This window comes from Phyllostomus discolor, chromosome 4 (genome assembly GCF_004126475.2).
Source record: "Phyllostomus discolor isolate MPI-MPIP mPhyDis1 chromosome 4, mPhyDis1.pri.v3, whole genome shotgun sequence".
NCBI lineage: Eukaryota > Metazoa > Chordata > Mammalia > Chiroptera > Phyllostomidae > Phyllostomus > Phyllostomus discolor.
In genome coordinates, this window is record NC_040906.2 from 766,095 (window position 1) to 780,237 (window position 14,143).

Here is a 14,143-nt window from a genome sequence, read left to right on the forward strand (position 1 = left end):
GGGCAGGCGGGACCCGGACCGCAGGGCCTCCTCGTACTCCTGGAGCTGACGCCAAAAGCCCGGGTTGGGCTCGGCCACGGGGCGGGCGCTCTTCACCGTCTGCAAACAAGGGGATTAGGTTCAAGGATGCGCAGCGCTCGCTACCAGGATCGCAAGTGCCCACCACCAGTGCGCCGCGCGCCTGCCCGGAGCCCCGCCCCTCCAGGAAGACTGGCTCCAGCGAACGGCCCCGCCCCACCGGAAGGCCCGCCCACCTGGAAGGCCCGCTCCAGGCTGAGGCCGCGGTACCGCATGAGGTAGGCGGTGCAGACGGCCACCGAGCGGCTGCGGCCGTTCTTGCAGTAGACGAGGCAGGCGCCGCCGGCGCGCACCGCGGCATTCATGGCGGCGCAGGTGGGCTCCAGGTGCGCCAGCAGGTCCTCGGCCGGGTCGTCGAACACGGGCACGCGCAGCTCGGCCACGCCGGGCGCGCGCGGCCCGGGCTGCTGGCGCGAGACGTTGATGCACAGCGTGACGCCCGCGCGCGCCAGCAGCTCGGACTGGACCACGGCGCGCGCGTTCCCGAGGAAGAGCGAAGGGGCGACGAGCACAAACGGCGGCGATGCGGCCCCGGGACTCCCGAGGCGACTAGTTCGTCCGGAGTCCATGACCCGCGCTCCGGCGCCTGGCGCGGGGGTCTATTTTGGGCAGCCAGTCCGGCGGCCCGGAGCCTCCCGCGAGCAGCATCTTGGCTGTGCACCACCGCGCCCGCCCACAAGGCCCTGGCCACCTCCTCATTGGTCAGGGCCTGCGGGCCCCTTCTCTGATTGGATACTGGTGCGCGGACTGGCAGCACCCCTGTGAGGCGGGGCTTCTAGAGCTGCAGGTGTAGGTCCCTGCGACCCCGGGAAGCTTCAAAGACGGGGACAGCTGCGCTGGAGTGTGTCCAGCGGGCGGGCCACGAGCCCTCCAGCAGGGCTGAAGGCGGGGCGGCGCCTCAAGCTGTGGCTGCCGTGAAGAGCAGCGATTTTTAAGCAGCGTGCTGCAGCAGGCACACTGGCGAGCCGCGAGAAATCTTATTTAAAACATGCAATCCCTAGCCATTTGGTGAGGAGCACTGAACTTTCCCCCCTTAGATTGCCAAGTTTAAAAAAATGACAACAGCCAACACAACCATAACACGGTATGAATGAATTCAAATACCTATTTTTTTTTTGTCAGATGGGCAAAAATATTTTGGTGTGCTGCTGCAGAAGTTTAGTTGTGTGTGTGTGTGTGTGTGCGCGCGCGCGTGCATGCACGCGCCCTGATATGACAAGGGTGGAATGTCGCTGGTGCAGCGGAGCGGAGGGCCGGGCCACAGATTCTCACCTGGACCCCATCAGTGTCCTCCTGTCCAGCTGTCTCCTTGGTGAACCGCCTAGTTTGGTGTGTTCCTTTTTCAAGTTTATTTTTAGAGAGAGGGCGAGAGGGAGAGAAACATCGATCATGTGCCTCCCAACCCGGGACCAAGCCCACAACCCAGGCATGTGCCCAGACCCGGAATCGAACAGGCGACTCTTCAGTCCCAGGGAGCCACACCAGTCAGGGCGGCTTTGTGCGTTCTTAGTAACCACACCCTACGTAACTGCCCTGTCGGATGAGGTGCCTTTGAGTACAGCTTGGTGCTTATTCCTCATGGGTTCTTTGTTTCCTAATTATCCCTTGTAATGTCTGCATTTTATTTTTTATTGTAAAACATGGTTCATACAAATAAAGCTATTTACCATCAACTTTTCATCGTTTCTTTCCAGACCAGTATTTTCGTTGTTTGTTTTTTTCTTAGTTATTAATTTGGGGGACGTCACTGTAACTTTAAAAAGTTACAGTAATATAAATATTAAAAATTTAATATTATTTAATGTCCACACAGTTGCCTCTGCACAAAAGTTTCAATAAGATTTATTGAGAAAGCCTCTAAATAGATGTTTTTTCTCAGAGCCAGCGTATTTCAGGGAATGGTTTCAGTGAAAAGTAACTGTCTTGCAGCCTTGTGTATATTTATTTAGTTGCAACTTCCATTTTATTTTAATAGTAGCAAAAAACTTTTTCTGCTTTCTCTCCATTGTTCACTTAGGATTTGCAATCCATTCTTCCAGAGATTACACCCCACTCCAGACTGCTCCCCCCCAACCCCCACCATACACACAGACCTAGTACTGGATAAATCTGACAAAATGAGCCCGTACAGTCCCCCTGGGTGACCTGGGTTCTCTTTATTCCCGCTGCAGCCCCCGAGCGTTGCTGACGGTCAGATCTGTTCTGCAACCAGGGGCTCCCCTGTGAGCTAACGTCTCAAATGTGGGTCTGCAGCGAGGTCTTCAGCGGCTGCAGGTCCGGGCAGCACCAACAGAGGCCCCCCCAGAAGAATCCACTTCCCTCTTCCGTCCTAAGGACAGACTCGACATTCCTGGGATGAAATTCCCATTTTCCCAAGTTCACAGAAGCCACTGAAATAGATTTTCCGTCCCCCAGCTCCAGAAGGGGCCCGCGTTACCTCCAGCCAATCAGCAAAGCTGTTCTCCCACGATCGCTTCATCAGCAATCATGGTGCTACCGACCCCAACCAGTAGGGGGAGTCCTACTGCTCGCTGCCTACCAGGCAAATCTCAAAACAAACAAACAAACAAAAAACCCCGGAAATTCAGTAGAAAAGAAAGGAATCTTTTATTTTATGGCAAGTTTCTGCCTAAAATATCTGGGTAGCAAAAGTAGGGGGAGAGGGAAAATCAGAGTATGACATGACTATTTGTCATTACAATCCCTACGTCCGTTCAAGAACTGAAAATACCACAAGAACAGAGACCTGATCACAGTGCTATTATCCCCACGGCCTTGGAAATGGCAGAAAGCTTCTGCCTCAAACCCCATCCTAAGGCACCCGGAGAAAAATCACCCTGTCACCCTCTGCCAGCTCAGCTCAAGGTTGTGCCGGGAACCTCTTCTCGCACCTGAAAGTATCGTGAACGTAGGTGGCTTAGCTGGCCTGCAGTAGCTGTCCCGCTGTTCATTGCCTTATAGGAAAACAGGGTCTTAGTAGACGTAACGACGCCACGCTGGATCAAACCAAGTGCCTGGTGTCCTTACAAGGAGAAGGAGATTGGCAGGCCCACATACAGAGGAGAGAATAACTCCCAGAGGAGAGAATTACTCCAGTTTGTAACACTTTGTTGCAGCAGCTTCAGGAATACATCAACCAATGCAAAGGACGCTTAAAGACATGTCTGGCAAGCCTGACAATTTGGTAAGATTGGCAAGACAATTCTAAACTCTACAAGGTGGTCGCAGGGACCCCGGACTCCAGCCTCATCCCGGTCCCCGACCAGACCGCCCTCTGCAAACATTTATTTGAGGGTCGGGCCGAGTTTTATCAAACGCTGGCTTTACTGGGACGGTGGGCAAGTTAACTCGCCCCTTAGGTGAGCCTCAGTGTCCTCGGGGCTCTCCGCACCGAGGCACTGGGAGCCTTTCGCGCTACGTGCCCCGGGGAGCCCTTGGCCCCTAAGACGGCTGACCGCCGTCCTCTTGCGGGACGTTGAACTCGGTGGGTGGGTGGGTGGGGGTGAAAACTGACCTGCCGGGTAAGCCGACGGCCGGGCTCAGATAAGCCAGCAGCACTCGCGGACGTGCGGGGGCGCCGGGGTCGGGGGGCACTGCCGGGGGAGGGTGAATGGGGGACACAGGGCCAGGAATCCTGGCAGGGCCCAAGGGGCAGGTCCTGCAGCGGTCCCAGGACGTCCGGGGGCGTGTCCTCGCACAGCGGGGCGTGCCTGTGGGCGTGTCCGGCCGAAGCCTGGCGCGGGATTGGCCGAGGCGGAGAGCCGCACGTGGGCCCGGTCGGTCGCCAGGGAAACCCGAAGCTCTTGGGCTCCGGCGCCTGGCCCAGTGGAGACTAGCCGGCGGCGCTGCGCTGCTGGCGGACTCGGGGCCATCGCTGCGAGCTCTCCGAGCCTCGGTGAGACCCCACGTCGGGGGTGAAGTCGGGATCCCTGAGCGGAATCGGCGAGTCCCGGTGAGTCGAGGTGGGGGCTCTCCGAGCTCCTCAGAGGCGCCCTGGGGGCCTGTGCCTGGGTCCCACGTCCCCTGGGGGGAGCACAGAGGAGATTTGGGACCCCACGTGCGTGACAGGCTGTGAGTTAGCATGAGTTAGGGGTTGGGTGGAGGCCATGCCTTCACAGCTGGTCCCGCAGCCCTCGCGGGTGGGCTCCCGAGGCCACCTGGGGTAAGGGGGAGCCCTCTGACTGTGCCCCCAACTCGGGAAGCTAGCGACAAGGCTCCAAGGTTCTAAGTTGTGGTCGTGGGAGAGTGTCCTTAGGGCTCTTCCTGAGGTTCCCGCCCCACGAAGGGACAGGAACACCCTGGGAGCTCTGGGTAAGTTTTCCGGGCGGTTCTAACAGGGTGTGGGGGGCTGCGGCCTTGGGCCCGGTCCAGCTGGGGAGGGGGCCGTTTCTCTGAGGCCCGTGGGGCTGTGGGCGGTCAGTGGGCCCCTGCCAGAAGCCCCCAGAGCTAATTTGGGTCTCGGGCTTTGCTTCCAGGTTCAAAGACGAGAGACATGGAAGGGGGTTACTCCTCGGACTTACTTTACGAAGTCCCAAGCAGTGACCAGCAGGAGGGGAGGGGCAGTGAGCCTCCTGCCTCTGAGGACCCCGGAACCCTGGAGAGCTCTGCGCTCTTCACCAAAAGGTGTGGGGACACCCCCCCCCCCCCCCCCCCCCCCCGCACAGGCCGGTCAGCCTCTGAGCCTGGGGGCCAGGCTTCGCTGGGATCCGGCCTCGGGGCGGGACTGCAACATCACTGAACGTTGTTCCATCCCTCAAACACTCGTCTCTGGAGACAGAAAACCTGACGGTGTGTCGACAGTCAGGGAAATGACCGCCGTAGCGGGTGACTGGGCGCCAGAGCCTGACCTTTGCTCCTCCTTCAAGCCCGCCCGCTCTGCCCCCGCCGTCACCTCCCACCCTTAGGGACGACACTGGCTGGACATCTCGTGGTCCCAGGTCGTCCCGGCTTCTTCCAGGATGCGGTCCTGAGGGCTGGCGTGTGGCAGGTCTGCCTCGGGCTGGGTCCTGCCCTCCCGTCTCCGGCCACCCTGACGTCTCAGGAAATCACCCCGTCGCCCCACTGGGTCTGTCTGTCCCTGGTGTGGACCGCACTGTTCCCCGGCCCCGGAGTGGCCGTGTTGAAGTCCTAACCCCCGCTGTGATGGCGTCAGGAACGGGGGCTTTGGGGGGTAATTAGGTCAGATGAGCCTGGAAGGTGGGACCCCATGGTGGCACCACCACCCTCATGACAAGAGGAAGAGACTGACCAGCAGCGTCCCTCCCCTCCTCGTGAGGACTCGGTGGAAGCCGACCCTCACTGAGAACCGGGTCTTCAGGCTCCCTGGCCTTGGACTTCCAGCCCCTGCCGCTGGGAGCCACGCCCACCTGTGTCCGAGCCCCACCCCCACTGCTCGGGACAGCAGCCGGAGCAGCCCAACGCCGTCCCCATTGAACGGTCTCTGGAGCAGAGTCACGAGGGAGTGGGGAACCCATCTGGGGGCGGAGCCAAGTGCTGGAGCTGCCGCCTGCCTTGCCCCCCATTCCCAGCGTCCCGGAGGGGGCCTCCCAGCTGATGGCTTGCAGGAACGATTTCCTCGCTTGACCTCTAAGTCGTGCTCACTTATTCTTCTTAGGGAAATGTGTGAGCGTTTTTATTTCGCATAGTCTCGCTGTCAGTTATCTTTCCTCATTATTTTTTTTTAAGTACCAAGTACTGTCTGTGCCAGGCGGAGAATGAGAAACCGCTGGCACATCGGTGCGCTGGGGCTGGGGCAGAGGACCAGGGCCCGGGGGCCTTATCCAGCCACTCGCCGTTCTCCGTTCTGAGGTCGAAGGTCGCGTCGTGGGCAGGGCCGTCCCGGTTGCGGGAGTGGGAAGTGTGGCGGTACCGGCACCGGGTGTGAGGGCAGCCGTCCACCCTCCACCTACACGTCCTCTCACCGGGCTGTTCTCTGCCCCTTCCCGACTTCCTCCATTTACGGGGACAGCCGTCTCCGCGGAGTAGGGTCCAATCAAGTCACCCTGTGCTTCCGGAGGAGCAGGACCCCAACACGTGAATTCTGGGGGGCGAGGGCACAACTCGACTGGCAGGGAAACCGAACCCAAAAAGCCCCAAACAAAGCGTGTCTGAGCGTCCAGGCTTCATCACGGTTGCGTGTGGGTGTCTGTCCTTCCCGGGTTCTCCCTACAGACCTGTGATGACGCGGCGAACAGGGGTCTGTGCACACGGAGCAGCCCAGCCGCTCTCTGCTGGGCGGGTGCCTCAGGCCTCCCGGCGGCTCCCGGCCGGCACTGGAGGGCCACATGGTGGAGGGGGTTCCGAGCCTGAGTGTCCCTGTGCCATGAGCAGCCCGACAGCGGGGCGGGGTCAGGTCTAGGGGACAGGCACCCTGATGGAGCACCCCGAAGAGATGCCCTCAAAGTGGGGAGGGAGGCAGGGAGTGGGAGTATGTGCTGGGCGAGGGGCAGGGGGGCAGACCCCCATTTGAGTCAGGAAAGGCGCAAGCCCACCCACCACACGCTCTCTGTCCCCACCATGCGCCCACTCACCCCCGGCCCCTTCCTGGATCCACGGGTCCGCTGCAGCCGCTCTGAGGCAGCCCTCCCGTCCTCTTGCTCCGGAGCCCCTGCCCCTAGTTTAGCCCGTTGCCCGCTCCAGACGGGTCTGCCCAGCTCTGCCAGCTGAGGCGAGAAGAGCCTGCAGGGCACACTGGCTGGTGGCCCACCCCAGGCTCGCCCAGCGCGCAGCGGGCACGAGGCAGCCATTGGTCCTCTGCCTGGTCCTGCGGCCAGGCCACCCTTGCCGGTGCCCTGGCCAGACAGACTCGCTGGGCCTCCCATGTTCTGGGTGACCGCAGGCAGGCACCGCGTTCTCTCTGCCTCACTTTCCCGTTCTGGGGAATGGGGCTATCGGCAGCCTCTGCCCCAGCGTTCCTGGGAAGGGGGAGTGGGGGGGGGGAGCAGGGTTCTCACTCTCTAGACCTGTGGCCAGCTCAGTTCTCCCGCCTCTGCCCCTCACCCCCTGCCCCAGGCACAGGCCGCAGGCCCTGGAGGAGGAGGAGGAGGAAGAGGAGGAGCCCAGGGGCGCCCTCACGCAGCAGGACCTGCAGGAGACCTGCGTCCAGCCGACCCAGGGTGTGCAGGAGTGGCCGGACGGCTGCGTCTACCGAGGGCAGTTTGGGCCGGGCGTGAAGATGGGCTCTGGAGAGTTCTCGTGGCCCACGGGCGAGGTAACCGGCTTCCAATGCTTCCTTCCCCCTCGCCCGGGGCTCGACCAACCAGGGCCCTTCTCGTCCCTCCCTCGAGGGGCATGGTGTGAACGCAGAGGCCCAGCAACAGGAGGGTGGCCGGGCTGATGCCCCCCCTGCCTGAGGACCCCCAGAACGCGCCCCGAGCTCCCAGGAGCCGCCAGACCACGGGACCAGGCCCCGGGCAGGAGAGCGGGGCCCTGAGCTGGCGCAGCCGGTCAGATGAGACCCCAGGGGGGTGGGCAGACGGAAGCAGGGGCCCTGGCCCCCGTGCTGGGCGTGGACGGGACGCCCGCCCTCGGCGAGTTAAGTGGTGCCTGAAAACAGCGTGCAGCACCCAGGCCTTCCCTGTTGGTCGACCGGACACGGACACTCGTCCACGCCGCCGTGCACACGGAATGGCGTGGGCGGCGGCCGTCCCCATCCTGGGGCTCTTCTGCTGCCCAGTGTCCGGCAGGCACCGCCAGACTCTCAGGACAAGTGACCCGAACTAGGCCCGGCTGACACGCAAAGGGGCTTGTTGGCTCTTGGCACTGGAAGCCCCACTGGGGCCCCGCAGCCTTCCCCAGCGTGGCTGGGTCCAGGGACCTGGCGGCCAGTGGAGGGGGCCAGACTGACGTTCTGCCACGGGCGAGCCCACAGGGCAGCGTCACACGTTGCTGCAGGGGAGAGACGGCCCTGGCAGGACCCTGGTCCGGCCTGGGGTCGGGTCCCAGGGCCAAGCCCTCCCCAAGGCCTGGGCCGCAGGTGGGAGTCCTCTGGCCGGACAGGCTTGGTCACGTGGGCGGGGGAGGGCCAGTCCACTGAAAAGCCCCTGGGGCGTCAGCTCCGCTGCCCGAGGGGAGAGAAGGGACACTGAGCAGGCCACAGAGTATCCCCTTGGTGCGGGGCGGGGACAGTCGCCCGAGAGCCGCCAGCCCGCTTCCGGTGCGGAGGGCAGTGTCCGACAGGCATGGCAGTCAGTCCAGTCTGGCGACTGGACGTTGGGTGCTCCCTCCTGGGGCCCCTGTGGGGGACAGGCCCCGGACACGGCCCGATGTGGAGGAGTTTACAATCACAGCCACACCTGAGTGCCTAGCCAGAGCCCACAGCCCTCCCCCAGGGCCACACGAGCGCCAGGAGGCTGGCGGCCCCCCTCCCTGGGCTTCCTGCGGCCTGGGCACCTGCGTGGAGGCTGGCAGGGTGGGAGCTGAGGCCAGCCCAGGGCCCGGGAGGGGACACGGCCTCTGCCCAGACCCAGGGGGGCACCGACCCCGTCACGGTCAGGGCCTTTCCCTTCCTGACTCAACTCCCCCCCCACCGGCCCCCAGCCAGGCAGGAGGGGGCGTGGCCACCGGGCGGACCCCTGCTGGCCCACCCTCTGCACCGTCTGGGTGACCAAGCTCTGTTCACGCCGGCCACCCAGACTTGAACGGGACCCTGAGGCCGGGCAGCCCGGGGCCCCCCGCTCACAGCTGGCCAGGCCTGGGGCTCGGCCGGGAGGGCGGCCTGGGCGGCTTCTCAGAGCCGCGTCTCAGAGCGCTCTGTCCACAGTCCTACCGCGGGCAGTTCTACCGGGACCACCGCCACGGCTTTGGCACCTACACGTGGCCGGACGGCTCCCACTTCGCCGGCATGTTTTACCTCAGCCACCGAGAAGGCTACGGCACCATGTACACGAAGGCGCGGCTCTTCCAGGTGAGTGGGCGGGGCCCGGGGGCCGTCCGGTCACGGGGCGGGGGCCGCCGGAGCTCCGGGCCACCGGACAAAAAGGTACCTCGGTTCTGAGGCGGTTCGTTCCCTGTGTGTGTGCGTGTCTGTAAGTAATCGTGCCGATAACGGGGTGCACGAGCGTCCGAGTGAAGAGAAGAAGGAACCGGGAGCCTCTCCACTGCTGTGTCCCCAGAGTGGGGACGCGACGATGGCCAGCCGTCCAGGTCTTGAGCTAGAACAGCACAGGCGCCTGAACGTGTACGTTCTTGTGTGTAAACGGGATCGTTCTCTCTACGTTGTTTTGGACCTTGCCCCTCCCCCGCCCCAGACCATGGCTGGTTGTGCAAGTACACACCCATTTCCCCTTACTTTGCTCCATCCCAGGGTAACTCACAGTGAAATCCACCGTGTCGGCGCGCGGCTCCGAGGGCCCGACCGGCGCAGAGCTGGGCAGCCACCGGACACCGCCCCGCGCGCCGGCGTCACAGGCCTCCCCGCCCCCGCCAGCCCGGGCCTGACTCCCACTCGCCTGTCAGGTGGCCTTGGCCAGAACGCCGAGACCCATGCACAAGATCGCACCCCGGGTCTCGCTGAGCGAAGCGTGTTTCAGGCCGTGTGTGTGGCTGTGTGTGTCGGGGCCTCGCCCTTCCGGTCGCTCGGTGGTTTATCTCTGGGGGGGCCACCCCGTTTACCACCCCCCAGCGGGCAGACGTGGGGGCCGTTCCCAGTGTCCTGCGGTTACGAGGGAAGCTGCTTTAAACACGCATCTGTACGCACACCTGCGGGTGTCTGTACGTCTGCGTGTGTGTGTGCGTGTGTGTGTGTGTGTGTAAACATGCTCCCAGACCTCCAGCGGCTCCCCATCAGCCCCGCCCCCACGCCCGGCCCTCAACAACCACCAGCCTGTCCTCCATCACTGCGTCTCCCCTCTCCTGTAGCTCCGTGCAAGTGGAGTCCCACAGCATGCGACAGTTCAGTTCCTTTTCGGCGTAGGGTGGGGTTCTTTTGAGCTCCGTGCCTGTTTTTCCCGTGTCTGCGTGTGAAGGAGCTGCATCCCACCGTGCGGATGTCGGCCGCCGTCCGCCGGCTCACCAGCCGCTGCACACCTGAGTTCTTCCCAGCGCTTGGTTGTTGTGAGTGCAGCTGCCCGGAGCTTTCTCTTCCACGCAACACGAGTCTTTAGTGTCGGCCGGAGGAGCGCTGTGGCCGGGTAGCAGCCAGCTGTGTGGCGCCGCATCTGTGCCGACACTTGGCACTGGCAGTTTTGAAACCCTAGCCGTTCTCATGGGTGTCTTGTGGTTTGCATTTGCAGCACCCACATGGCCCACGGTTCCAACCTCCTTTTGCGCTCTCAGCTGCCGCCTGTGCATCTCCCGAGGCGAAGCGCTCGTCTCCGCGCTTTGCCGTTGTTTTAAGTCGGGTGTTTGGGCTCTCACTGGAGTCACAGAGTTCTGTGTGTGTGTGTGTGTGTGTGTGTGTGTGTGTGAGGCGGGGCAGTTGTCCGTAGGGAAAACGGTACGGCGATTAATAAACAAAAGCACAAGAATCAGCCCCGAGTCTCACATGCCGCGGAGCCCCGGCTTTCGCCCCACGCTGTGCTGTGGGCACGGCGTTCACCGACCACACGACTCACAGCCATTTCCTGCCGACAGGGGCTCGCCGTTCCGTTCTCTTCACAGTGTCTTTTGGAAGGCGGATTTTTAAAAAATGGTGCCAAGGCCCCACTTACCCACTTTTCTTCCCTCGTCTTGCTTTGGTGTGTGTGCGGTCCCTAGCTAAAAAGTCTTTGCTTAACCCTAGGTTTTAAGATTCTCGCCTGAATTCTCCTCCAATTTACAGTTCTGGTGCTCACCCTTGGGCCTGCGGTTCATTCTGAGTTCATGTCCGTGTGTCACGGGAAGCAGAGACCACTCCTCCCCTCTCCGCCCCACCCCTCGGCCCCCACATATGGACATCGACTCTTCTGGCCCCGCTGTGGGAAAGACTGACATCCCCCCACGGCCCAGCTTTTGCGTCTTTGTCCAGACCCCCATGTGGACACGCGGTTTGTGTGACGCCGGAACCGACCAGCGAGCTCCGGAGTCAGCAGCCTCCTCCCGCCCGCCGCGGTGACACGGTTTCGGGGCGTCAGCGGCCACTGTCTGCAGCTGCCCCCTCCCGAGAGGGTGGGCGACAGGGACCGCTTAGGAATTCTGGATTCCTCCTTCATTGTGAGCTCGAGTCGCTGTATTTACGGAAGGCCAGACACGCCCTTGATGGCTTTCTTCTGTCCCAGTTTTCAGAATAACACGTTGATTTCCTAACACCCTTGGGTGTGTCGATGATAGTTGTTGTTGTTCAGTATCTTCACAAACTCTGGCTCTTCAGTCCCCGGCAGCGGCTGGGACACTGTCCAGCCCTGGGCTGGGTGGGCCTCTGTGCCTGGGTCCCGGGGTTCGGGCAGCTCCAGCCCCGGGACCGGCTGTCCATCTGCGGACCCCGTGGGCACAGCGGTCAGGAGCCCGTCTGCCTGGTCCTCACTGCTGTCGGTCGGGGGGTGCTGCGCTGCGGTTTCTTCCAGTGGCAAGTCCAGGGCGTTTCTTAAAGGTTTCGATGAGGAAAGACACCCCTCGTTTCCCCTGACGGCTCCAGCCCCGTTTAGAGATTTTCTTTTTCTTTGCAGAGGTTTCCTTTTCTTTTCCTTCATGTTGAGGGAGGGGAAGGGAGGCGGACAGGGAGGGAGGGAGATGTCCCTGTGGGGTGCGCCCTGTGCCGGCCCACAACCCGGGCACCTGGGCTGGCTCCCCGGCTGCAGCCGCTGAGGTGGGCCCCCGGGGCCGTCCCCGTCCCGCTGCCTCCCGCTCGGGGACCTCCAGACACGCCTGCCCCTGCTCAGAAAGGCCGCCCTGTCCACCCCAGGTCCGCAGCACACCCTGCACGGACATGTCCGTGGCCACACGTGTGCTCCCGGTCCCTGTGCCCGGGCCCAGGAAGCCGGTCACAGAGCCGCCCCCCTTCCCGCGGGTCTCGTTGTGCAGGGCCTGTACCGAGCGGACCAGCGCTTCGGGCCGGGCGTCGAGACCTTCCCCGACGGCAGCCAGGACGTGGGGCTGTGGTTCCGCGAGCACCTGCTCAAGCTGTGCACCTCGGTGCCCGGCGGCTTCTCCATCTGCAGCTACCCGGAGTTCGAGGGCTTCCTCGAGGACGCGGCGGCCCGAGTCGGCCTCCCGGACGAGGGCACCATGCCCTGGGACCTGTGCGAGCAGCAGGACCCCTTCTTCTACGAGTACAAGCGCTTCCTGCTGGACGACGGCCTGACGCTGCCCCCGGAGATGCACGTGTACTCGACCGACAACACGCACATGCCCGTGACGCGCACGCTGCGCCGGGACCTGGACGCCAGCCTCTTCCTGCACAGCGTCCCCCCGTGCGTCGAGGACGGGGAGCCCTGGCTCCTCCGGAACGAGACCCCTCTGCTGGTCAGGATGCAGAGGCAGGCTTACAAGTTCAGGTAATGCCGGCCGCCGTGCTTACCCAAGGAAAGCCGGTGCCGGTGGCTGGGGCACCCCAGGGTGGGGGGGTGTGCCGGAGGGCTGCGGGGGCCTGCTCCGGGGAAGGCACGGTCAGGAGGCTGCTGGGCGGCGAGTGTGCAGCCAGGGCCGGGGACCGGCTGTGGAGCAGGGCCGACAGGCTCCTGAGCCCAGGGCGCTGAGCTCGCCCCCTGCTGGGGGGACCTTGTCCGTGTTTCCCCTGCGGAGGTCGGAGCGAGAGCCCCAGACCCCTGCAGGGTCGTGTCTGCGGCCTGACGGTCCAGTCCCTGTGCGGCATCCGCACACACATGGAAGTGTCGTTACCTGGAGTCTTCACAGGGAGCCGGGCAGAGAGCCAGGGCTCAGAGGGGGGCCTGGCAGGAGTGGGTTGAGGGCCGGCTGGGCCTCCTGCTTCCCCAGAGGTGGTGGAAAAGCTGGGGCTGCGCTGCCAGTCCCCGGAGACACCCCCGCCGCATGCCTCGGGGTGGCTGGCGGCACCAAAAGAAAGCAGATTTCTTAAGCAAAATCTTCAAGAATATCTTAAGTTTTTTCTTAAGCTTTGTCTTCCGATACCAGTGAACTGTTTCAGAAGGTGTATTTTGTGAGCACAAGTGCCTACTGATGTGTCCGTCCGTATCTACCCACCCACCCATCTATCCATCCACATCCACATTCGCCTTTATGTCCACCCCCATCCCCTGGCCACTGATGCACCAGTCCATCTGTCATGCAAACATCCGCTCAGCCCGTAGCCGTAGGCAACTCTTGGGCACAGAGGCTGTCGCGAAACCACAGTTGGTGACTGGGGAGGAGGTTATGTGGACACAGGAGGAGGCTTGTGTGTGTGGGGGGGGGCAGGGAGGATGGGCCCCCGGCCTTGCCTGCACGCTACTCAGAAAGGAGCGGGAATGAGCAGGGGTGGGACGTACTCGCTCGGTGCCCGGTGCCAGGTCTGCGTGGGTGCCCGGCCCCCTTCCCGCCCCAGGCCCCTGCTGTGAGAGCCCCCCTGCCCACACGGGGGGGGGCCAGATAAATCAGGGGCGCTCGGCCTGAGCATCTCCGCCTGCAGGCAGTGTGCCTGTCCCGCCGCAGCGCCACGTCCACGCTGACCTGGCTGGCCAGCGCAGCTGCCCCCGGAGCTGAGGGGGAGGGGCAAGAGAGGGCTGGGCAGCGCAGGGTGAGGATGGGGAGGAAGGGCAGGAGGAGGGCCCCGGGTCCCCCTCGGGTGGCAGGGGCTGGGTCCATGGAAGCCCCCCCCCCCGCCCCCCGTGTTGCCGCCAGGAACACGCATGCGCACTCCAGCTGGAACATGGGCGCCATCCTGGAGGGGGACCGCAGCGGCTTCGCACGCCCGGGGCCCAGGGAGCGGCTCTCCAGGGAGCTGATCCTGAAGGCCGAGGAGGGGAACTACGGCTGGATCTACGGCATCCTGAGGGACAACCTGGCCAGCCCCGACGTGGCCGACGCCCAGGGCTACACTGTGCTCGCCGCGGCCGCAGTGAGCACCCCCCCCCCCCCCGCGCCGAGTCTGTCCGGGGCCACCCTCCAGCGGGCGCCCCAGCCCCCTCTCCCCTTGGTGGGGCCGCAATCCCCTCAGGCAGTCCCTCCGTGGGGTGTCCAGGGTCACATGGGAAAG

General features: G+C 63.5%; 1 protein-coding gene across 1 annotated transcript in view; it reads left to right on the top strand.

Moving 5' to 3' along the window:
* The first annotated feature begins 243 nt into the window (after positions 1-243).
* The window catches only part of ANKMY1 (ankyrin repeat and MYND domain containing 1), a 37,541-nt gene continuing 23,641 nt past the window's right edge, over positions 244-14,143 (top strand). Inside the window, exons 1-6 of the mRNA XM_036025016.1 lie at positions 244-599; positions 4,552-4,701; positions 7,090-7,288; positions 8,840-8,983; positions 12,016-12,488; positions 13,789-14,005. Coding sequence (XP_035880909.1) covers positions 382-599; positions 4,552-4,701; positions 7,090-7,288; positions 8,840-8,983; positions 12,016-12,488; positions 13,789-14,005 — 1,401 coding nt within the window. The 5' untranslated portion in view covers positions 244-381. The remainder of the gene's footprint in view (positions 600-4,551; positions 4,702-7,089; positions 7,289-8,839; positions 8,984-12,015; positions 12,489-13,788; positions 14,006-14,143) is intronic.